The sequence below is a fragment of the Cynoglossus semilaevis genome, chromosome 16 (assembly GCF_000523025.1).
Source record: "Cynoglossus semilaevis isolate Cse_v1.0 chromosome 16, Cse_v1.0, whole genome shotgun sequence".
NCBI lineage: Eukaryota > Metazoa > Chordata > Actinopteri > Pleuronectiformes > Cynoglossidae > Cynoglossus > Cynoglossus semilaevis.
The window spans coordinates 12,968,878-12,992,289 of record NC_024322.1 but is presented as its reverse complement, the minus strand read 5'-3'; the positions used below and the strand labels follow the sequence as shown (position 1 = coordinate 12,992,289).

Here is a 23,412-nt window from a genome sequence, read left to right as displayed (position 1 = left end):
TGCTTCAAACGTCGCAACATTATTTAAAAACTTTCTCGGCAGAAACATACGTGAAATAAATGACTCATCTAAATGGGAAATGAGAGGCAGTGCTTCCTGTGACTGATGCTGCTGTCCGGCGGTTCTTCAAATGGAGGCTTCCAGGCATATTTTTTGGAGATGGATTTCTTTTGTATTTGTCATCACAGGCCTGTTTCTCTCTCTCTTTTTTTTTTCTTTAAAGTGGAAGTTTTAAGCCGAATTGATCAACAGCGCTGCGACTCCGCGTTGGCAAGGTCATTTGTTTGACAAACTGTTGGAGTGGAGGAGGACATTTCATTTCAGACCAGGCAACATTAATGGAATGCTACTGATTGTGCGTTCGTCGTGGGGTGAAGTGAGCGCGTGCTCTTGCCCGTGTGTTTGACAGGTTTTCCCCCGAACTCATATCCATCTCTTTGATAGTGTCTCGTCACTGCGACGCCTCCATGGGAGCGAGTCAAAGTTTCATGTGTTACTTTACACTAACCTAAGAGGCACTGTCGTACGGAGAGAGCGGTGAGAGTGTAATTCCGTTATGTCATGATACTCCACCAGACTCTGTGACAATTTGCTCATCGCTCGCCGTACGTTCAGTCTCCAGTTTCTTAATTCATCAGATTTATCTTGATTGAACAAATCTTATAATAAAATGGAGCTGAGCATCTTCTCGCTCTCTGCATTTTTCATTGGCTGCTTCTCTGCAGCTCAGCTCTAATTGGATAAATGAGAATATTTAAGTTAGAAAAAAAAATAAACCTGAGTGCATGTTAGTTCTGAATAGTCATTCATTTAAAGGAAGAATGGCGTCTGTATATGAAACTACTGATGATAGTACAAAAAAATACAAAAGAAAAAGAAAAAAAATGATACAATAAAGATAGTATTCATTTTAGTTTTATATCGTCATTCTTCTAAAAAAAATGGTTTACTTCTCTCAATATTGTATTAATTTAGTATATATTATATTTGAGTGATTACTTTGTGGCAGTAATCATCAACTCGTGGGCTAAATCCGGCTTGCTGAACTCTCCAAAACAGCCTGCAACTGAGTTCCAAAATAAACATCAAAATAAAATATTGAAAAAAAATTAATTTTTATTTTACACTTTATTTTATTTATTTATATTCAATTAAATCACAATCACAAAAACAGTTGTGTATCCTCATTTTCATATCCTCATTTTTTCATTTTCCTGAAAGTATAAAAATATGTCTTGATATCATTTTGGTCCAATTAATGCATGAGTTTCTTTAATGTATCCATTTCTCCATCGATCAATAAAACTCACTCCAGCCTGAGCTGGAAACTTCTTCAGTCTTAGTGAAGCGGTGACGACCAGTCAGTGAGTGACACACATGTTAACGTGAACATCGACTTCAATCAAAAGGCTAAACATATGCTGTGCCTTTTTCCATGAAGCGACTGCTGAACGGCACGACAAGTGTTAGTCATCATCTCTGCCTCTTCCACGTAGCGACCCTCAAAGAAGCACAAAAACAAGACCGGAGCTGGTGGGCGGAAAAGATTCTTCGGCAGATGCTGATTTCTAATTTGCAAGAAAACTCAAGACTTTACCACGCAATTAGCAGGGCAGATGTTAAACAGCCAGGCTCCCAGGGTTTGGGAGATTATTATGTGTACATTATGTATACTTTTTATTTACTCGCACAAGTACTTATCAACAACTTTTCAGTTACCACCAGCCTCTTGTACTTTACGTAACAGCTCCGATGGTTAGACCGTACACGTGACTCACCGTGGGCTGTTTCCACACTTGTTTCCTCCACAGTGACGAAAACGGTGTGTGCAGAGCAGTGTGACGGCCGCTGCTACGGCCCCTTTGTGAGCGACTGCTGCCACCGCGAGTGTGCAGGTGGCTGCTTTGGACCAAAGGACACTGACTGCTTTGTGAGTAAATGATACACACACACACATTGACTGCTCCAGTCAAACTCAGAAACACTCTCATCTCTTCACCTAATTATCACCGATAACTGTTTTGTTCTTTTTATTCTGTAAATGCCTGTTTCAGTTTCATAGACTGTTTGTGTCTGCAGGCCTGCACCAACTTCAATGACAGCGGTGCATGTGTGACCCAGTGCCCTCAGCCCTTCGTCTACAACCCCACTACATTCCAGCTGGAGCACAACCCTCGAGCGAGGTACACGTACGGAGCCTTCTGTGTCAAGAAATGTCCACGTAAGTCCCAGTGAAATTCCAGCTATGGTTACAAATACACTGTTTATTTTAAAGATCTGTGAAATCTGTGGTGAAGACAAAAAAAAAACTTTTTTTTTTGCAGTATATACTAAAATTTTGTGTTATATGAAAATTTCTGGTACTATTATTATTAATCTAATCTAGTGATTATCATTGTTGTTGTATAATAAGTGAATTTTAAAGATTAATTTTAATTTTAGAGGTAAAACCCAATTTAAAACATTATAATTCTTATCAAATGTTACATTTAAATCCCTCTTAAAATGATTATTGTAACTGGTCATTGCATAAATAATTAATTTACTAATGAATAATTGAAGTACATATTTAATCAATATTGTGATTATCATTGTTGTTGTATAATAAGGCCTTTAACCTTGTTGTGTCACAGCTGTTTACAGTTAATTATAAAGCTTTAATATTTGTAATGACACATATGTGAGTTGTTCATTTTATTAAATTAAATTATTTTACAGATAACTTTGTGGTGGACCATAGTTCCTGTGTGAGAGCGTGTCCCACTAACAAGATGGAGGTGGAGGAGAACCGCATCAAGATGTGTATTCCTTGCACTGACATTTGTCCTAAAGGTAAGTGAAGTCAAACTTGATAATTTGGCTTTTTTTATATAATATTTTCACAATGTAGTATGTTGTATGGAGAAACCAACTGATATGTTTGTGTAAACATATGTGTGTGTTTGTGTTCCAGCGTGTGAGAAACCAACTGATGTGTTTGTGTAAAAATATGTGTGTGTTTGTGTTCCAGCGTGTGACGGCATCGGCACCGCCAGCCTCCAGTCTGCTCAAACTGTGGATTCAAACAACATCGACAAGTTTGTCAACTGCACCAAAATCAACGGGAACCTGGTTTTCCTCATCACTGGAATCAAAGGGTGAGCGTTGAACACTCAGGTACCTGCCAGCTACCAGTGACAATCACACACACACACGCCGTGTGTGAAGACAGAGATGATCTGGTATTCCACAGTGTCGTTGTTCGACGGCTAAATGCGGCTTAATTTGCATGAGAGTGATTAAAAAAACAAGCTTTGTGCTCAGCTTATCTCGACTGCAAACGCTGTAAAGCGAACTTCATTGTTCCTTCTTTTGTGTGTCGTTCTGCTCGTTCTGATCTCTCATTATCATTCACAGTGATGTCTATCACCACATCGAGGCTTTGGACCCAGAGAAGCTCAACGTGTTCCGCACAGTGCGGGAAATCACAGGTAAGCCGTAACATATTCAAGTCCTGTAAGCAGATGAATACTAATGAGTCCACACAACGCTGTTATTATTTGTTGATAGAAAATTAGCGGCATCTGCTCCGACCTTTGGTCCTTTTCTTCTCAGCCTCTGTTCCACACACCTCCAATGTGTGTGTGTGCGTGTATAGACTGTGGTCTAACTCACTCCTCTCTGCTGAGACTGAGTCTGTCCATGTCAAGGACAGATATTGCAGCACCAGATGAATATCCGATGAGTCTTTCACTCTCCTCTGTCTCTCGGGGTCCTCCTCCCTCTGGGAGTCTCTAGCCTTGAGTCCCACAGTCCCAGCTCTCTCTTCACGCACCATGAAGAAAAGAACCGGAACATGTGGTGCGCATCGTTAAACCTTCCAGCTCCCCGGTGCCACCTCCGCCCCCCTGAGCCATAGGAACACTGTCTCTTCCTCAGTTTAGACGAACGACTACGGCCTCAGAGGAAAAACAACAGTGTATCTGAACAGTGTCCTCTGGTAAAAATGAGAAGAAGTATTCATGACAAAAACCCACAACAGGGATGAGATGGTAGTATGAATGAATGGATGGATTAAATAATCAACCAATTAATGAATGGATGGATGATGTATGGCTGGTGGGATACAGGGTTTTGGCAGGTACTTGAATCTTATTTTTTATATAAATACAACAGTCTTTAAGACAGTTGGAAAAAATCTGATTGTTAGCAAATGTCACTTCTTCCTGTGGTCGCCAAACCTATTCTGCAGCGCCCCCTTTTTGTAGATACTACTTTTTTTGACCACTTTCCCAACATCAATAAATTCACAGCTTTTACTCTGAAACTGCACTGAACTCTTTTGGAATAGTGCAGTTCCTAAAAAACTGTTTGTTAATTCTTAGGACATAGTACAATATGAATGGATTCGCTTTTACCCGACAACGTTTTGCACCGTCTTCCAGTTTACGTTACCCTGACTTTTCTCATCTTTGAATGGAAAAACATTCGAATTGCTGCTGGAGACGTTACAAACAAGAAGATTCACTTATATCCCAGTGTAAACATGATGTGATTAAAATAGCAGGTCGGCCTCGTTTTCGAACGCTTTCACAATTATTACATTTTCTTGCGTTTGGTTCAGGTTCATTAGAGTTCATCAGACAAATTCTGCATTAAAGTTCACATTGCCAGAACAGAAAAGTGAAAAAGCATTGCAGGAGGAGGTTCTGTTCATATAGACTTTTTTTGTATTTTTTATTCATATTTTTTGTATTTTTTATTCATATTAGTGAAGGGACTGACAGAGATAAACCGCTGGCCAAACATGCAGTCAGAGATGTGTGTCAGTGCAGCTTGTCATCTCACCGAGCTGTCAGGAGGATGTGACCGCTGACTGAAGCATCCAACCTGCCTCTCTGACCCTGAGGTTACAGGAAGCATCTCTATTGCTTTTAAATGAGCTGCACAGCAGCCTTCACACCATCAGTCCCCAGTCCCTTCTCTTCACTGTTTCTACCCGTTCATCCTTCATTTTCTAATATGAATGACTCAGACAGGAAACGGAGAACGACGTCACATAAAATCCAAAAATCATTAATAATAATCTTAAACTTCTTAACCTCATCTTTTTGGCCTTTTTTTTCATGGATCAGTGTGACACTGTTTCATTCAGCAACACGTACCTGAACTTTACTTCTCCGTCATGTTTAACCTAAAATCACGGGGAAGCCAGGCATGGGCAAACTAAGGCTCAGGGGCCGGATGCAGCCCGTTCATCTTTTTAATATTTATATTATCATTGTACTTCTGCCTTTTCCCTGCAATATCCACGTTTCCCCAATAGATGGTGTAGAAAATGATAAAAGCATGTTAGCATTTGCCCCGCCCCCCCTGTTCATTTTTAGGATAATTGTGGCCCGCGAGTCAAAAGGTTTACCTACGGCTGCTTTAGCCTCTCCAGTTCGGCCATGTTCACTCAACCTCTCAATTGACATGCTTTTGTTATCAGTTTTGTTTCATTAGCCTGATTGGCTGAGAATCTTGATGACGCCGTGACACTTGTTATGCGTCTGTGACCTGATCTGTTAACGTTAAAGATGGCAAAAGTTTAATTCCACAAATTCGATGATGGAATTTTCTGAACTGCTTTATAATCCACAGCGAGGTAACCGCGATGCATCGAGAAAACCGTACTGCCCTGGTGCAGTATTACAGCAGCAGAGACAGTAGCAGAATGTTCCGGAGACATCAGCTTGTTACCTTGATTAGGAACCACCCGTAGCTCTCCATGGTGAAGTGGCAACAGTCTCAGCACTGAAGGTTTTGTCATTACCACAATTAGTGACGACAAGTGCAACACTAATGACTGTGGAACAGTGCTGCCTCCGGGCTGAGCCGTTCTTCCCGTTTCAAAACCCTCACCATGAAGTCTGGGGCCGCAGACACACAGCAGCAGCTCACGCTAACATCTGCAGCCAAAATATTATTGTAGTGAATGTCAGAATTTGGTTTAAATGTCAGGTTGTTCTTTGTTGGGGAGAAAATACTTATTACTGTCCATCACGGTGGTTTCCAGTGTCTGGGAGAGACAGTGAAACCGAACCGTCCCCCGTGGGAAAATATGATGGTGTTTAAACGATCGTTATTTCCTCCTGTCTTAGAAATGTTACATTAAATATTAAAATTTTATAAAAATAAAATCATAGTATCTCTGTCTTTGAATAATAGCACAGAATAGTAATAGTGAAGTGAGGCTGTGCATCAGGTTAAAATCAGGTCCATTTTCATTCAGTCCTCGCTGTGTTGCTCAGCTACCTGGCTGTTTTTCTTCTTCTTCTTCTTTTGTTCTCCTATCAAACAGTTTCGTCGACCAATGGCTGAAGTTAACAAACAAAACCAAAGAAGTTCAAACAGATCGGTCGACTATTATCGTCATGCCGTTAAGGTTATACCCACACAGTCGTCACCTCTGTTATTAAAATGATGACATAACAGCAGATTGTGTCTCTCCGTTTTCTACGGACGCTAAATTCATATTTATTTTTGACCTTTGTTTTGTGCTCACCTTTCTTCCCAGCTGCTTATTTATTTATTTATTTACTTATTTATTTATTCCGTCTTCTTGGTGCTGTGGCCTCACCTGCCGTTCCTCGGCTGAATATTTCACAATCTGAATGCATTATTGAAAAATGTGAAATAAACCACGGCGGCCATTTTTTTTTTGCTATCCATTTAATCCTTTTAATAATTCAACGTCGTTGCGGCAGATAAATCAAATGCCAAAAAATACTGATGTATTGAAGGCCACGGAGCTCCGCTCGCTTGATCTCACACAGTTTGTGTGTTGTGATCCCGCGGATGTCACTTGTCGGCTGTCCCCACTTATTTTATTGGTGTCACAGTGTGAAATAGAGGCCGTGATGGACAGATGATTGTGGTCTCTCAGTTCAACAGTGAGTCGTGTTAACACTTCTCTGTCTCTTCCTGTTTGTTTACGCGTGTGTGTTTTTTCTATTTCAGGCTATTTGAACATCCAGTCTTGGCCTGATAACGTCACAGACCTCAGTGTTTTCTCCAACCTGGCAACCATTGGAGGAAGAGCTTTGTACAGGTACACAATAATAATAATAATAATAATAGTATTAAAAAAGCCATCATCGATTCTTTAGGTCGTTTCATTAATAAATAGCCAATTAGGACACTATGTCAGAAAATGAATAAATATATAAAAATATTTATATATTTAAATAAAATGAATATTCTTCAAACTGACACTGTAGTCACCTTAGATAAAAAGCTATAAAAATATATAAAAAGAAAAAAAATAGATTAAGGTAACTTCCTGCAGGGTCAACAGAAAGTGAGCAGAGCTTTTACACCAAAAGGCATTTTGTGAAAAGCATATTGGGTCACTGGATTGGCACATTTTTGAGGTGCAAGTATTTGAATGAAGTATCATTCCTTGTACCAATATTACCAATATATACTGTATATATATATAAAATTGCGTTTTGAACCTGCAAAACACGACAAACAAATAAAAAAAAAAAAAATCATAGGGATCCCCATGATCAGAGTTCTCTATTTTCTCTATTCTCAATTTGAATCAGTCATTTTTTTTCTCTAAATTCTTTCTTTGGAGAGTTCTAGGAACTAGCCTTTTGTTCCTGATTAGAACCAGACTGTTTCCCCCTGATCTGAGGACACGAGGAGAGTTTCAGTTTCTCAATGTTCTTTAAGTTCTGAGAACAGTAAAAGATCAGAAGGAGTGAGATCAAAAAGCTGCTTCAAGGCTTTAAGGGTTTGGTTAAAATTTTGATTCTAAAATTGTATTTTTTTTGTACGAGCTAAAAAAATACTGAACATAAAAAACAACTCCAAACGTGTCATGTTAAAACTTGTCAAAGTTTTTCGAGACACCAGTTGTTTTAGTTTTTTTTTTTAAATAACATCTTCCCCAAAAGACCCTTGAGTAATGCCTGTATCTTCAAAAATATTCCGAAAATCAGGTATTGTGCCTGAGGTTAGGTTTTAAATATGAGCCACTTTTTTTTTTAATTAGTGAATTCCTAACTACTGTTCAGGATTCTCACCAAAGATAAACTCATGGATTACCATTCATCAGAACATAAACAGAGTTCTGTCACTGAACTTACTTCAAACCAAACTACAACTGTGGCTGTATGCTGGTTTTCTGGAGGCAGCCTGGGTGTGTGTGTGTGTGTGTGTGTGTGCACTTGTGTGTTATCCTCCTGCAGATGGAAACAGCAGGCTGCATTACAAATTACAGCTTGTCTCCCACCTTTGCCCTGTGCTTGATCTTTAATACTCTGGGTGTATGCAGTGCCTCTTACACCCCCGCTGGTCCACTGTCATTCTTAAAATTGCAGGCACAGCTTAAAGAAGGGGAGGGAGGGGTTTGGGGGGGTCAAACTTAAAGGACAAAGACGCAGAATCACATCATGTGAAGGAGTTGCATGTACGGCAGCAAAGACGGAACGTAAACCATAGCTTTATCCACTGTGCCATGAATATCATCGGAAAAATTATTTATTATTATACTTGCGTTAATATTTTTACTAGGTATGACAAACATCCAAAAACATAAAATACCTTCAATAAAACAACATTAAAAAATCAATATTTAATTATATTCCACTTCAACATCAAAAAATAACCCCTGGTGGTTAATAGAATTTTGGGCCCCACGTTCATTCAATTAAAAAGCACTTTGCAATATATTTTGATGAGAGAGCAATGACTGAGTAATGTAGTGTTGAGTCATCATAATAAATGGGGATATAACAATGCTTCTCCTTCTTCTCCATATTCTTCTTCTTCTCCATCTTCTCCTTCTTCTTCTTCTCCATCTTCTTCTTCTTCTCCTCCTCCACTGTCTTTCTGCCTGTTCCTCACACTCTGTCTGATCCTCTCCTTCTCTCACTTGCGCCCACTCTCCCGTCTCAGTGGGATCTCCCTGCTGGTGTTAAAGCAGCCGGGCATTTCATCACTGCAGCTTCAGTCTCTCAGAGAGATCAGCGCCGGGAACGTGCACATCGCTGACAACAGCCAGCTCTGCTATTACAACACCGTCAACTGGACACGACTCTTCCGCGCTGCCAACCAGAAGGTTTTAGCCCGTAACAACAGGAGCCCACTGGAGTGCTGTGAGTGTGTAACAGAGTGAACGCCGCCACACGTGCAAAAAGTATGTCCACAAGAGTAACGAGTGATAAGAGAGGGAGGATTACGTCAGGAAGTGCTTGCTAACGCTAAGCACAGGCCAGTACTGTGAGATAAACTCATTATGACACATCGTGAATCATTGTGATTGCAATTAATCATGATTAATCAAAAGCTCGAGTATCATGTGAATATTTGGAGTAAATATTTTCATTGAAATTAAAGAAACGAATACGTTTTGAAATTAAAATATAACTTTTTGTCAAATGTTATCAAGTCTTTTATAAGCTAAAGCTTTTTTTTTTTGGGTTCCTTTTTTTTCAAAGCATTTACTCAGGCGCTAATGATTTGAGATAAATTGGAATTACTGGCCTGAAACAAAGTTAGCACTAGACACTACACCTTGACCATTTTGGATCAATGGTCAAATTTCAACCCCAGAATTTGGGTAGATTGCTTAAAGTGACATTTTAAAACGTAATGTCACGTTAAAGTCATTTCTCGTCTGTGTTTGGGTCCAAAGTTCTTTGTGAGGTAATTCTCTTTTCTACATCTTCAGGGTAGTTAACGTGGACAGCACTGATTCTCTCTCCGCCCTCTCTGAGCAGTAGCAAGTTTTTTGGGGATTAAGAATTTGATGTGAAAATCTAGAGTTTAGAATCTCACTGCCACTAAGGAAGTGGTAAAAACATTGTTTCTCTGTATTTAATGCTGTCTTGAGACAGGGTTTGGGGTGATTTTTTTTAATTACCTGGGTTAATTATTTGTGTACGGGGTGTGAATACAGAGCAGAGTGTGGAAACAACATGTCATTATAATAATGGCTAATGATAATGTAGAAAACATCCTTGACTTTTCCGTCTCCTGGGCTTCAGTAACTCTTGACTGAGAGACGGAGGATCTGCTCACTAGATTTGAACTGGGTTTTGAACTGGGCTCTTGAACTTAGCAGTGACTGATGGCTCATTAGCAAATTAGCTGGGTTTTTTTTAAGTTAGTTAATAGAGGGAAGTACATGACATGATTTCAAAGTGGGAAAAACTGCACTGGATCCCAGTAAATAAAAAAACAGACAAAACAACCCTGCCCAGGAAGATGTGTTTTAGTCTCTGTAGTACTTGTGTACTGCATTCATGTACACACACACATATATACAGTATATATACATATATGTGTATATATTTATACATATTTGTATATTTTTGTGGATAATATATATATAAATATATCTATATATTTTACACAAATATATAAAAATATATGTAAACATTTTATACAAATATACTTCTGTTTTTCTGTTTTTGTTTTTTGGTACCGAGCAGCCAGGGAGCGTATGGTGTGTGACCCACTGTGCTCCGACGCCGGATGTTGGGGTCCTGGACCAGACCAGTGCCTTTCCTGCAGATTCTTCAGCCGAGGAAAGACCTGTGTAGAGACCTGCAGCCTTTTTGACGGGTAAGCTTAGTTTGTGGTTTCACAAAGTGGGGGGGTGAAAACCCCTACATACGGCACAAGGGCTATTGCGTGAAAGTGTTGGTATAAAAGTGGGGGACAGGGGACAGGGTGAGGTACAGGCGCAGATGGTGACTCCTGGAGGGAGAAGCTGGCAGTAAACGGACAAAAAGATGGCAGAAGTCTCTACGGACTTCTGCCATGATCATCACAACAACATGTTTGTTGATGGACTTTCCCTGCTGTCTCTATTGTTCTTCAAATTCTCCCATTTTTGTTCCAGGGACCAAGTAAACCATAATTTCTGTCTAAAATTAGGTTCATGGTGAGCAGGACAATAAACACAGTCATTTTTCATGCAGTAAACAGCAGCAAAAATCAACACAGTTCGATCGTAAAACTTTGTAACTATGGGTGTTATTTCGTCCAAAATAATGACACGTCTTTCACTGCATCCTTCTTTACAGTACATTATATTTCCTGATGTTCCACTGGTACAACTGTGGGAACATAGGGAACCAAGTTCTTTGGATCAGTTTCTAAAAGAAAGAAAAACATTTTTTAATTTTTGGCTAGTTTTTAAATATGATAAATATATGAATGAAAAAAATATATATATAAAAATATATGAATGAAAAAAAATATATATTTTTTTTTCCTAACATCTGATGCATAACCTTCTCATCAAAAGTTCAGAAGAGCCTCTGGCTCTTTGTGATAAATGCAGTGTGTGTTCTGTTCACTAAACCTTTACCTGACGATGATTAAAAAAACACAGTCAAAGTAATAATTTAAAACACAGCACCCCTGCAGGGAGTCAGATTGGTTGAGGTCTCTTGATTTTGGAAGAAAAAATGTTCCGCAAGAAGTAGGAGTCCCAGGTGGGTGGAGTTTGGATTAAAAATACAGTTTTCAGACAGAGGAGAACTAGGACGCCGGGAAGCTGCTCTTGGGGCAGGGGGGCTAGGCGTGTCACTGCGTGTCACAGTTACTGCTTGCGCACGGGGCCACGCCCTGCCTACCTGTCCACCTGCACGTCAGCGCTGCCCACGCTGCAGCTTCACTGGAGGCTAACTTCATCCTTCATTAAAGCCTGGAGATTCAAGACCACAACTCAGAAGATGAGAGACTGTGTTGGTCAGTCGCTGTTTGTCCATGATGGTCCAGGATGATGATGCTGATCCGTTTGACAAATTAATTGACACAATCAAAGCTTTAAATTTGAAAGTTTAAAAATGAGAGAAAGTCCAAAAATATTATGATTTGTAAAAGTGTCATGAAAAACATTTGAATTCTCACAGGTGTTAACAACATTTTATCATTTCATCCTTTTGTTAAACTGAAAATCAAACACTGAAAATGCCAGCATTTTAAATTTCTAGAATATTTTGTTTCAAATAATTGATTGAAATAACTTGACAATCAGTTGGTATTTTAGCAAGCTAAAAAATCTGTTCAGAAATCACTTGCCTCATGCACTTTTGCAGCTTCACTGTGAAACCAGATCCGATTAATATCATCAATAGAAAAAATTCAATTAATTGTATTAAAAATGTATTATTTTCACAAGAATGAGAAAGGAAAAGAAAGTCTTTCATAACATGAGAATGAAAAAACCAAATCTGCAAAATTGATCGTATCATAATTAAATTAGTTTTGAAATAAAGAGTGCAATTTGAATGAAATGAGTTTTAACTACGCACTTGTGTGTTGCGGGTATTAATTTTGTAATGTTAATTAAGAATTATTTTTTTGAAATGACTGAAAGCAACTCAAATTTAAATATAGAACTTTTCTCCTATTAGGAAAAACGTGAAAGAATTTTGCAGTGTTTTTGGGGTAGTTACAATTGATGCTAATGAATGTGTTGTTCTGTGTGAATGTGTTGCTTCATCCATATTAAACCACGACAGACAGAACACCATCGGTGATGTTTTTCAGCTGCTCCTCAGTCTTTGTTAATTCAGAACTCACACAAAGGGTTTCCTCAGGAAAGGTCTTCTGAAGGCCAGATAAAGTATAATTAATACTAATTACATTTAGGTCCCAGTGGATCAACACACTTTATATGTTATTTTCTGAAATGAAACATTCCCTTTCATTTCACTGACCAAGTACCCAGAAGTCCTTCTCCTTGTCCTGCGGTGACAAAGGCAAAGTGCCAGCTCAGTTGCACCGTGGTCAAATTTAATGACTCTTGGAGGCCACCTTGGTGTTCCACTATTATAAGGGGATTGTAGAAATTGAATAACAAGGCACTTAATTTAATTGACTTTTTTTCCAATCCTTGCACCACTCACATGTATTGCATCCCTTCAAATGTGTCAACCTCATGTGTTTTGCCGTTAGAGGAACAGTTAGCTAATGAGCTACAACACCGGAGCGGTCTGTTGCCACGTAACTGGAATGAATGTCAGTCAGTATTTGAGACCGAAATGACTTAAAGTGTTGTCTAATTATCTTTATTTAACACTTTTGGCTGAAGAAATTTTTTCCTTTACACCCGCCCCCACCCCCTTGTCTCCCTCCACTGTGTCTCTTTTTTGGTCTCCACCCAACCTAATCCCTTCCTTCCCCACTTTCCTCCACCCTCCTCAGGGATATCAGAGAATATGCCAATGGGTCAGTGTGTGTGGAGTGTGATGCCCAGTGTGAGCGAGCTGAAGACGACTCTTTGACCTGCCATGGCCCGGTGAGTCTGTTTTTATGGGCAACAAAATTAATGCTTTTAATAATCTTACTGATTCAGGAAGGAATTAAGACGGTTTTATTCCAGGAGTGAGAGAGAAACAGCGTGACTGTTTGTAAAAGAGCTTTAAACCAAGAAAGCTCGGACTAATCCGACTTAATGTGACAGTCGATGTCATTTTTCTTACACTAACAGAATTAAAAAGTTACAGCATTATCATGAGGGGGAAAAAGCTTAAAAGTTGATTCTTTATTTAAGTAAAGCTGAAATATTTCGGCAAAAACTACATGACTCAGAGCTACATATAGTATCCCACAGTCACCTCCACGTACTTTAAATTATTTCTTTTCATAGTGTACCACTTCACTTAGTACCCAAATGCAAAACTGACTTAACTGAAACGAGCACTAGATTCAGTTCCAAAACGTTTGTTTTTGTGTATTTCACTTTTCATTCATTCATTCATTTTCATTCAATTGTCATTGTTGGAAACAACCTTGATAAATTCATAACCTGATGTATAAATTCTCATTAACAACTTTTTATTTTTTTTTTTTTTGCTCACATAACGTTTTAGTTTTTCTAAGAGCGCTGGTTCTCTTTTTTTTAAAGTTTCTTAACAACTCTTTAGTTTTTGTTTTTTTTTTCTTTTGCTCTTACAAACAAAATACACATAACGTTTTAGTTTTTTCTAAGAGCGCTGGTTCTCTTTTTGTTCTGGCTCATGTGAGAGCTGCAGCAGTGTTATACCCAGTTTAATTTTTTTTATTGGTTGAGACACATGGTAATGCCAGTAGGAGGCCAATAACGATGATCTCCACCCACCCCTCCTGTGACCCATGTTTTTGTTTAGGTATTTCTATAAAATTAGCAACAGATTTTGAAAAGAAAACAACAAATAAATTGCAATAATTCATTATTAAGTCATTCCTTCTAACGTGGTTTTAAGACTCACCTGTTGCTTGTCCTGAATTTCTCCACAATATCTGGCAACAGTGGCACATTAAAGTGCATGCAGCTGCTGTTGAAAACAAAGTCTCACATGACATTAGCGGAATGTGAGCTATTTTAAATGATGTTACTGCTGCCAATGCTGTTTCATTATGCAACTTCTTGAAAGTGCTGCTCCCTTTGACAGACTGTTTGGTAGCAGCTGTAAATTTGAAAATGCCATGAAAAGAAAACAAGGCCCTGTCCTTCAGTCCCGTCGCCCGTCTGCACTCGTCTGTGAACAGCACATTATCAGATATTTAAGACCTTGCATCCTAAATTCTCCGGACTCTCACCCTGCTATTTGATACTGAAGGATACATCCATGTGCTGTTTTTTTTTTTTTTTATCTTGTCAGATAGAAGGACAACATTGTTTGAAAGGGTGACACATTTTTTGAACATCTTTTTTTTCGAGTGCAGTGTTTGTTTTTGTTATAGCGTTGTGTGTGAGCGTATAGGCAGCGACAGCAGAGCTGGTTTTGTTTTCTACATGTAATTTCATCCCAGCTGTGAGCACAGCTCTGAACGCTCCAAATCCATCATGAATCCATCCCCACATCTAATCCCATCATAACCACATTGGAAGGTTGGTTCCACGAGGCTCCGGACCACAGTGAGGGCCATGCATGAATTTTCTCTCAGGGAAATGTTAAAGAATCCAGGAGCCACAGATTTTCATCTCACCAACTACGGTTGGACAATTTTAGCCTAATGCTATCAATTGTATTTTATCTCACAGAAACAGAATACGGCAGTGTTTTTGGATGACATGACAGCAGTGACATCTTCATGACAAATCACAGTGGAATGAGAATGGGTTTGTTTAGTTCTGATGTGTTTTTCCTCATTGAAAAATACTGCAAGTGCGTAGCTTATGCTAATTTTGTATTGTAAAGTCAAATAGCTGTAATGCTAATTAAGTGACATGGCAAAGAGAACTCAGCAGCTTTTTTTAACTGGGTACAAGTGTTCCAAATGGGAACGATGTACTTTGGTATTTTGGTCTAATTGACCTTTTAATGTTCCAGATGGGAACCATGTACGTTGGTACTTGGTATTTTGGTCTAATTGACCTTTTAAACAATTTCTAACGACATGTTCAAAATAATAGCGCACATTCTTAATTTTTATGTCGCTATCTGACCTCATAGAGGATGATTCATCATCAAGGTGATGTTATGTGATGTTTTTCTTTGTGATGAAACTGATGCCAACGTTGACTGGTTTCCTTTCAGCGACTGCTTTAATATTTTTTCGTCTTGTTGCCCATTTTTCCCAGTCTGTGTCCAAACCCTTTGGCCATAGGCTCCAAACAGACATTATATCAAACGTATATATTTGGTGCAGTAATTGTAAGATCTTACCTACGAACAAGAATCAGATTTGAAGCAGAAAAAAATCACAAACAGATCGATTTGAACTGACAGCAGGAAACTTTGGTCACTTGGTCACGACGCAGGGAATCCCTGCTCTGTATGAGGCCCAAATACTGTGGCGGCCCACGCACTCTTTGTTTGTCTATTAGGTATACATACACGCATAGTCATGTGCACCGCAGCACGCACACTCACACACTGAGAGCCATGGGTGGGACACTTATAAAAAGACCTGGCTCAACATGAAAGCCAGTGAGAGCAGTGAGGCTTTCAATTTGCATAATTACACCAGAGTGGTGAATGCTCTCTCTTTCTCTCTCTCTTTCTCTCTTCCTCTCTCTCTCTCTCTTCCTCTCCCTCTCTCTCTCTCTGAATGACACAAACGCACACAGAGACATTTATATACACACTCCATGCTCATGACTGGTCCTGCTTGACTGCAAACTGTGCAGAGGTTTCACTCCACGTACACACGAGGCAAAAACTGAAATTAAAGAAAAACGTAAAAAAAAAAAAAAAATACTGCTTCAAATAAAAGTGCTATTTTGGAAGTGAAATATAATTTATTGGCACGAATAAAGTGCTATTTTCTAAGTGAAATATAATTTATTGGCACGAATGTCACATTGTATTGCAATTTCTGAAAAACTGCTAACCTCGTTTTACTAGATAATTCTAGCTAGAGTTAACCAGTAACAAGGAATAGTTAACAACCACATCTTCTTTTCTATCCAGTAGAGGGAGAAGATCAGTTATTTACAGAGTGAGTTTCATTTCCCAACCACCCATGGAGAAGATGATCCAGCAGTAGTATCACTACAACAGTAATCTAGATTAATCGTGATTAATCCAAACCTGATGTGTGATTAATCTGATCTTTTACGGACAGCCCTAGTACTTCTGTCTTACTCGTGACCTGTGTACAGTATGTATATCTGACAGTCTTTATGTTTGTGTGTAAACCTCTCTGACAGTCTACAGTACATGTTGATAAAATGTACATCGGCTGATTCGATTTCTATTCACCGTGTTTGTGTTGTTTGTCAGTGAGCTGTTCCTCAGACCTGGTGATGATACGGTGGCTGTCTGGGAGAGCTCTCTGCCTCTCGTCTTTCTCCTCCCCTACTTCCTCCCTTGCCTATATTAGCTCCATAAATCCTGTTCTAGGCGGATTGTTATGGTCATTGTGTGCGCTGTGAGCGATGGTTATTATCTGCCTGCTCTGCTCACACTGCTTTATGTGTCTCGTCTGCTCTCATCCTCCTGCCTCACACCCACCCTCCCTGCCTCTGCCTCTCTTTTGCTCCCTGTTATTTACACTACATCTCTCACACTCTTACTGACTCCTTCCTTTGCTCTGTTATGCCACATCCATGTCCACTCTCTCTGCTTCACTCGCCTTTATTACCCGGCAGTACTTATATTTTCACCATTCTTGTCTCTTCTGGCTGTTTTCATTTTCCATCTGTTGCCTATTGCTGTGTCTCTCCTGCCCTGCTGATTCATGTGCAACAGTTTAATCTGTAAAGCTGCTAACACAGCAGAACAAGTCACATCTTTACCTGTCAGTCATTACAAATGTAACAACTGAGATTGAAATCTCTTATTTGCAGGACTGATGCTGTGATTTGGTGTTGGATCTTAATAGCAGAAACGTATTAAAACTTATCCATTCACACATCCATTCTGGTAACAAGACTTAAATTTAAATATTAGTATTATTAATCAGGTTTTTCATCCATCAAAGATAAACTATATTGAAAAACAAAAAAGTCTATGATTTATAGTTTTACATATTTTTTCTGAAATGCCCCTAGGTGTAAAACCCATACATACCTTTCATATTCCAGTATTTATGTTGTTTTTACATTTATTTCTTCATTTAAGTATGATTTTCTTATCTTATTATCTGTAACGTGGTATGCGGGACTTTTATTTTGAAGAGTCGAAAAGGAAAAACAAATGGGGGTCCTATCGCGAGTTTGTCACAGCCCTCACTTAATGTTCTCATTAATTATGCTAATGATTTCTTTTTTTTCTGAGATTTTTATCCCTTCTCTTTCTGTAGGGCCCGGAGCATTGCGTGAAGTGCCTTAATTTTAAAGACGGTCCAAACTGCGTGGAAAAGTGTCCTGATGGTCTTCAGGGTGCCAACAGTTTCATATTTAAATACGCTGAAGTCAACAATGAATGTCATCCCTGCCACATGAACTGCACCCAGGGGTAAGTGAACTGCAGCCATGGCCGTGATGCAGACTTAGGTCTCTCTAAAGTGTGGCCGACTCCAAATATTTTCATTTTATTTTATTTGACCAGGAAAGTCCCTTGAGACTGAGCGACAGAACACCTGCGACATAAACATTAAAAATCATCCAAAGGCCTCAGACACAGTTCAGTGACGTTGTACAACACAAGTTGAAACATTCTCAAACAGCATGTGCTTTTTAAAATAAAAAAAAAAGTCAAAAGTGTCATAACAGAAGAAACACAACTTTATTTAATTGTTACTGAGAAAGTCTCACTGTTATTTCTCCTTTTGATTAGCAATGGCACTGAGTGCCTTTTGTCAAGCGTCTCATCTTTTGTTCAACTAACATTACACAGTGATTTAATAAAAAAGAAAAAAAAACAAGGCAGAAATAAAAAAGAAAGCTGAAAGAATGACTGGTGAATACCCTCCACCACTGATATCTCTATACTCAACGACGGTTGGTGAGACATCTTTTTGTGTTCAAGTCCAGAGGGAATTTCTGTCACTTTTGTGAATGTTATTTGCCTATTTGTGAGTGACAGCTTCCAGCTCGCCTGAGCATAACAATGTAGTTGTAAATAAAAAACACCAAGCTGACACTTTGTCGCAGGTAAAGCTTCATAAGAAGGTCCGCCACTCAGAAGCACAGGGAGGACGGGGGGACGGGGGAGACAGCAGAGAGACAATGACAAAGAGGAAAACAGACAGAATCATAATGAAACCAATATTCTCTACTTCTAAACATGCCCAGGACCTTTCCAGTCTGTCATTCCTGGCATATTGTGCCAGCAGTGAATTTGGCTCATGAAAGATTTAAACATCAGCTCAGGAGAACTGGTAAAAACAGCTGTGTTTTAGTAATAGAAAGGTGTTTGTTTATTTATTTTTGTTTTCATCTTAGAGCACAGAATGAAGTTGGATTCAAATCTGGGAGTTTTAAGTGTTAAGGACCAAAGGTGGTATTGTTGGGATAGGATTTACTTTGTGTGTTAAGTTTTGCTGCAATAAAGTTGGAAAGGTCAAATAATTATGCAGCTTTAAAATCCAGCTAAATCCCTGTGTAGATATTTTGAAAAGTAGTTTTAGATAAAAAAAAACACATATCATACCTCTGGGTTTTCTTGCAGTTTATTATACTAATTATTCTCTTCTCTCACTGTACAAGCGATCATTTGTGTCCTTATTGTCTAAGTTGGATATTCTATATTATTGTTTTCCAAACTTACAACTTTTTCCTTATTTTTTCTTTACTGATCTAAATGGCTGTTTTTTGTACCCATGATTCAAGCTCATGTAGAGTTTAGATGTTGGTTTTCTGCTTTTACTTTTCAATAGTAATGCATGGTAACAAAGGTTTACAGTGGTTTTCTTCTAGTGTGTTGTTTTTGCATTTTTAAAAAAATTCCGCTGTTAAGTTTAACTGTTAATTCTGTTAAAATTGTGATTTAAAACTGTTCTTCTCAAATCACCTCAACAGTCTCGTCTTTTTAATACACTGCTCTTGGCTTCCTCCTTATTCTTCACCCAGGTGCATTGGGCCAAGACTACAGGACTGCATTGGCTGGATGGACAGGTACAAACTAATTACTCATTCAAGTGCACACACGGGGAAGCACGCATGCGTAGCTGCGCACCTACGCATGTATTCATGTGCAGTTCCACGAAGCCAGTTCCACAGGAAGCGCAGTACATTATTAATGGCTTGCTTTAGGGTTTCCACATTTTCCTATGAATATCCTCAAAGCTCCTCGCACATGCACACCTGTGTTTGTGTCTAAAATGTGATGGTGTGTATTGCTTTGTGTGTGTGTACGTGTTTGTTCACAGGCCAATTGCCTGGTGCTTGATAAATTGATAACACTTTTGCTTTTGTTTTGAGACTGTGGGGGAGAAACGAGAGCATAATGTCTCTGCTAGTTTAGTACAAATGCATCCATGTTGGGCATGAGGAGAACGGTGGCCCAGGTGGCACTGAGAACTTTTTGGCATATGAGAAATTAGGCTGACAGACACTGACAGAGCAGTCAGTCACATCAGCTGGTGTGACTTAAGACCTGCTCCAAAAAAGACTTGAATGTTTATTTATATTAGAAGGTTCAAATGTATAATGTGTATTATCAAAGGGCAGGGTTGCTTCATCATCATTAATCACAGTTAATTATGATAGATAGAAAAGGTAGATATGTGTGTTTGAGCTAAAGTTGAAGCCTCACAAACACATGCTTGGTGTTAGGATGGTATTTCAAGCTTCAGTGAAAGTAAAACACTTTTACACAATGTAAATAACGCCAGGTGAACTGTGTATTAGAGTAAGTGGATGGATGGTAAAAAGTCCATTGCAAAATACGTTAAATGTGATAATAGTGGATGGATGGTGAAAAGTCTATTGCAAAATACGTTAAATGTGATAATAACTGGTAAGAATCCTGTTTTGGGTTTGCAGGGATAAAAACCCAATGTGCTGTGTGTGTATTTACAGCAGTGATTCCCGAACCATATCTGCAGCGCTCCCCTTTTGTACATGGAACTAATCCAATTCCCTGCAATAGCATTAAATGTGTCAACACATTCACCGCTAATGCGCTAACAAAATCCAATTTCCTCACTCGGTCACATACACAAAAACATAATACAAGTTAATATTTCTCACTGCAGCTGCTGTGCAAAAGGTCCGTGCCCCCCATTTTGGGAACCATTGCCACAACAGCAAGACGTTGACCCGTTTGACTGGCAGGATCAGCTCATGTTGAAGCCTCATTAATGACAGCAGTATCGTTCATCCAAAGGTCTTCAAAACCTTTAAAGAAAAACTTGTAAATTCTGAAGAAATGCTAAAATAAAATGACAGCTTTTCTGTGACTCATACTGAGTCGCTCTCCACGGGATAAACTCCAGCAGTCGGGGAAAATATTTATCAGTTGACCAGATCTTACCTCCTGAGATCAGAGATGTTTTGCGGCCATGATACATCTGTAGATGCAGATAAAGCAGCTTCATCTGCCGGCTCTCAGACTTCAGGCACATCATTCATCTTCCACCTGTTGGACGTATTGACTTCTGGGCACAAATGGAAGTGGCTTATCAGAAACAGATGATTACACTAATCCTACAAAGCCCATCATTCATTGCAGCATGTTTTATGTACTGATTGTGTGCATGTCCGATTAATACTCATTTTGCGTATAGTAATTAGTCTGATGAAATTGATAAGTATAATCTCCTGCTGCATGTTCTGTTTGCCAGTATCTCTAGATCAGGGTTTAATTCATGTTCTCTCTGTGTTCTGGGTTTTTTTTTCTTCTTTTCCTTTCTGTGAATATTTTAAAACCATGGGTTTTGAGGATAAATGTTGCATTTAATGAGATCAAATGCATCAGCGATCATGTGTCTTTATGAGTGACCTTTAGAAGTGTGTGTCTGGGCTGCAGTAATAGTAGAGCAAGGTCTCGTCGGATCAGTCAAGAGACCCGTTAATGTCAATCAGAGAGACCAGGTGAATGAAGCGTGCACATTCATTTTGATTGAGCGCGCTCATTCTGGATGTTGAAATTACAGCAGGTCATGCATTACATTTTTTTTGTACAGTTGTGTGTAGACGTTGCTCTTTGTTCACTCGGTTGTTCGTGGTTAGAAAAAGGCAATACTGAATACTGAACCATCAGTCAAATTTTGAACCTCCTTTTGACCTATGAACCAAAAAGTTTATATATAGGGACCAAATAAAGTTCTGTCATTTTTGCTTATTCTTCTCATTAAGGCTTATAGAGTAATTTAATAGACGTTGAAGAGGGATATTTTAATTTATTGTCCAGGTTTTAATAGAAAGGTTATTTGTTACCAGTGAAGCTCTGTGTAAAGTCAGTCTAGAAATGAAGTGTAGGTGAAGGGTTTATGAGCAGCACCCACACAGTTTGTTTGTATGCTTACCTCTTTCTAGTGTGTGTGATCAAATAAGGGAGATGTGAGACCCTGTATTTTTGTCCTACTCTGCTGTCATCATCTTGTCCTTCTGCTGAAAACGTGTCATTGCCTTTATCATCTGCTGCCTTCATCTTTACTTATTTCCCTCTTTTCCTTTCTTCTCCTGAGAACCCCTCTGATCGCAGCAGGGGTGATAGGCGGCCTCTTCTTGGTGGTGATCATGGTGCTTAGCGTAGCAGTGTCTCTACGCAGGAAGAACATAAAAAAGAAGAGAGCGCTGCGTCGTTTTCTGGAAACAGAGGTGAGCACCACGTTGGAGGCAGATTTTTTATTTTAAACCGGAACATATCTGTAAAAATAAAGGGAACTGTAGGCAGGGAAATGAGCAAAACAGGAATCAGGAATGAGTCACTTTAATTCAAGTCACATGAAAAAAAATAAAAAAATAAAGCAACATCTGTTACTGATCTGCAATCCCAACAGTGGAGATCTTAGTAGGTGGAGGTCGAAGAAGAGCATTTTTTTTAATGATGTAAGAATAAGTGAAAAAGCTGCTCTATAAAATAAAAAAAATATTATTTTTTATTAAAGTGGCTGAATTTCAAAAATTATATTTGACAGGTTTGTAGATGACAGGCGGTGCGAATCAATACTCTATTACTTTGGGGGGAAAAACAGAAATGTCTGATGATGTTTATCTGATTTTTGTTGTGATTTATTGGTTTTCCATTGTCAGTTGTCTGCTTAAATATGTCGGTTTTGTGAGTTTTGTGTCCAGTGTGTGTCTGTGGCAAATGGGTTGGTGCACATGTTAAGTATGCAACTCTAATAAACTTGGTCCAATTTAAGATTAAGTCAAATCCACGAGAGGGGATTAAACAAACCTTCAGGGTTTGCAGGAAATGTTAGAGGAAGAGTCAGGTGTTACGTTTCCACCAGAGGAAATATCTGTTGGGAACAGGAAGGGAACTTTAGCATTAGAGAAAATAGATGCTTACGTTCTTTGTGGTAAAATAAAATAAGCAGATGTACTGGAACAGTGAGCCCACAATCAGAGTACGCTCTTGTTTCACAGATTAGAGTGAGTTATGGTTGAAGTGTCTGGTTGTTTCTATGATAAAAAATAGTCAGAAATCACGGTATGAATTCATTTTCTTGTCCCTTTTACAACCCTGTTTTTAACTTACAGTTATGCTAAAAGTTTGGTCTTATTCCTGGTATAACTAAACTGACCTGAATCTGATAAACACGTATTGTGAACATATTTACAACCCAAAAAGTTTGTGAGTGTTTTGGTTAGTTTACCACTTGGTGGACTTGGTGTCGACTCTAATTCCACACTTCACAGTGATAAGACAATGATACCATCAGCATTGAAATGATCCCTAACATGCCCTATTATTACTGTGGTAGTCCATTGTGATTGGGTCTGAAATGGAAAAATATCACTCAACGTGTATAATTTAACCAATTTAACTGTGTTTTCATTTCTGGTCTGTCTGTGATCACTTAAAACATATTAAAAGAAAAGAAAAAATATCGTCTTTGACAGAGATTCTCATACTATGGTATGTGGAACACTGGTAG

General features: G+C 38.8%; 1 protein-coding gene across 3 annotated transcripts in view; it reads left to right on the top strand.

Moving 5' to 3' along the window:
* Positions 1-23,412, top strand: part of erbb4b (erb-b2 receptor tyrosine kinase 4b) — a 96,214-nt gene that overhangs the window by 37,652 nt on the left and 35,150 nt on the right. For all 3 annotated transcript variants that reach the window (XM_017039971.2, XM_017039970.2, XM_017039969.2), the window contains exons 6-17: positions 1,812-1,930; positions 2,080-2,221; positions 2,719-2,832; positions 3,011-3,137; positions 3,397-3,470; positions 6,982-7,072; positions 8,929-9,128; positions 10,467-10,599; positions 13,195-13,288; positions 17,722-17,876; positions 19,433-19,477; positions 21,994-22,126. In XM_017039971.2, coding sequence (XP_016895460.1) covers positions 1,812-1,930; positions 2,080-2,221; positions 2,719-2,832; positions 3,011-3,137; positions 3,397-3,470; positions 6,982-7,072; positions 8,929-9,128; positions 10,467-10,599; positions 13,195-13,288; positions 17,722-17,876; positions 19,433-19,477; positions 21,994-22,126 — 1,427 coding nt within the window. The remainder of the gene's footprint in view (positions 1-1,811; positions 1,931-2,079; positions 2,222-2,718; positions 2,833-3,010; positions 3,138-3,396; positions 3,471-6,981; positions 7,073-8,928; positions 9,129-10,466; positions 10,600-13,194; positions 13,289-17,721; positions 17,877-19,432; positions 19,478-21,993; positions 22,127-23,412) is intronic.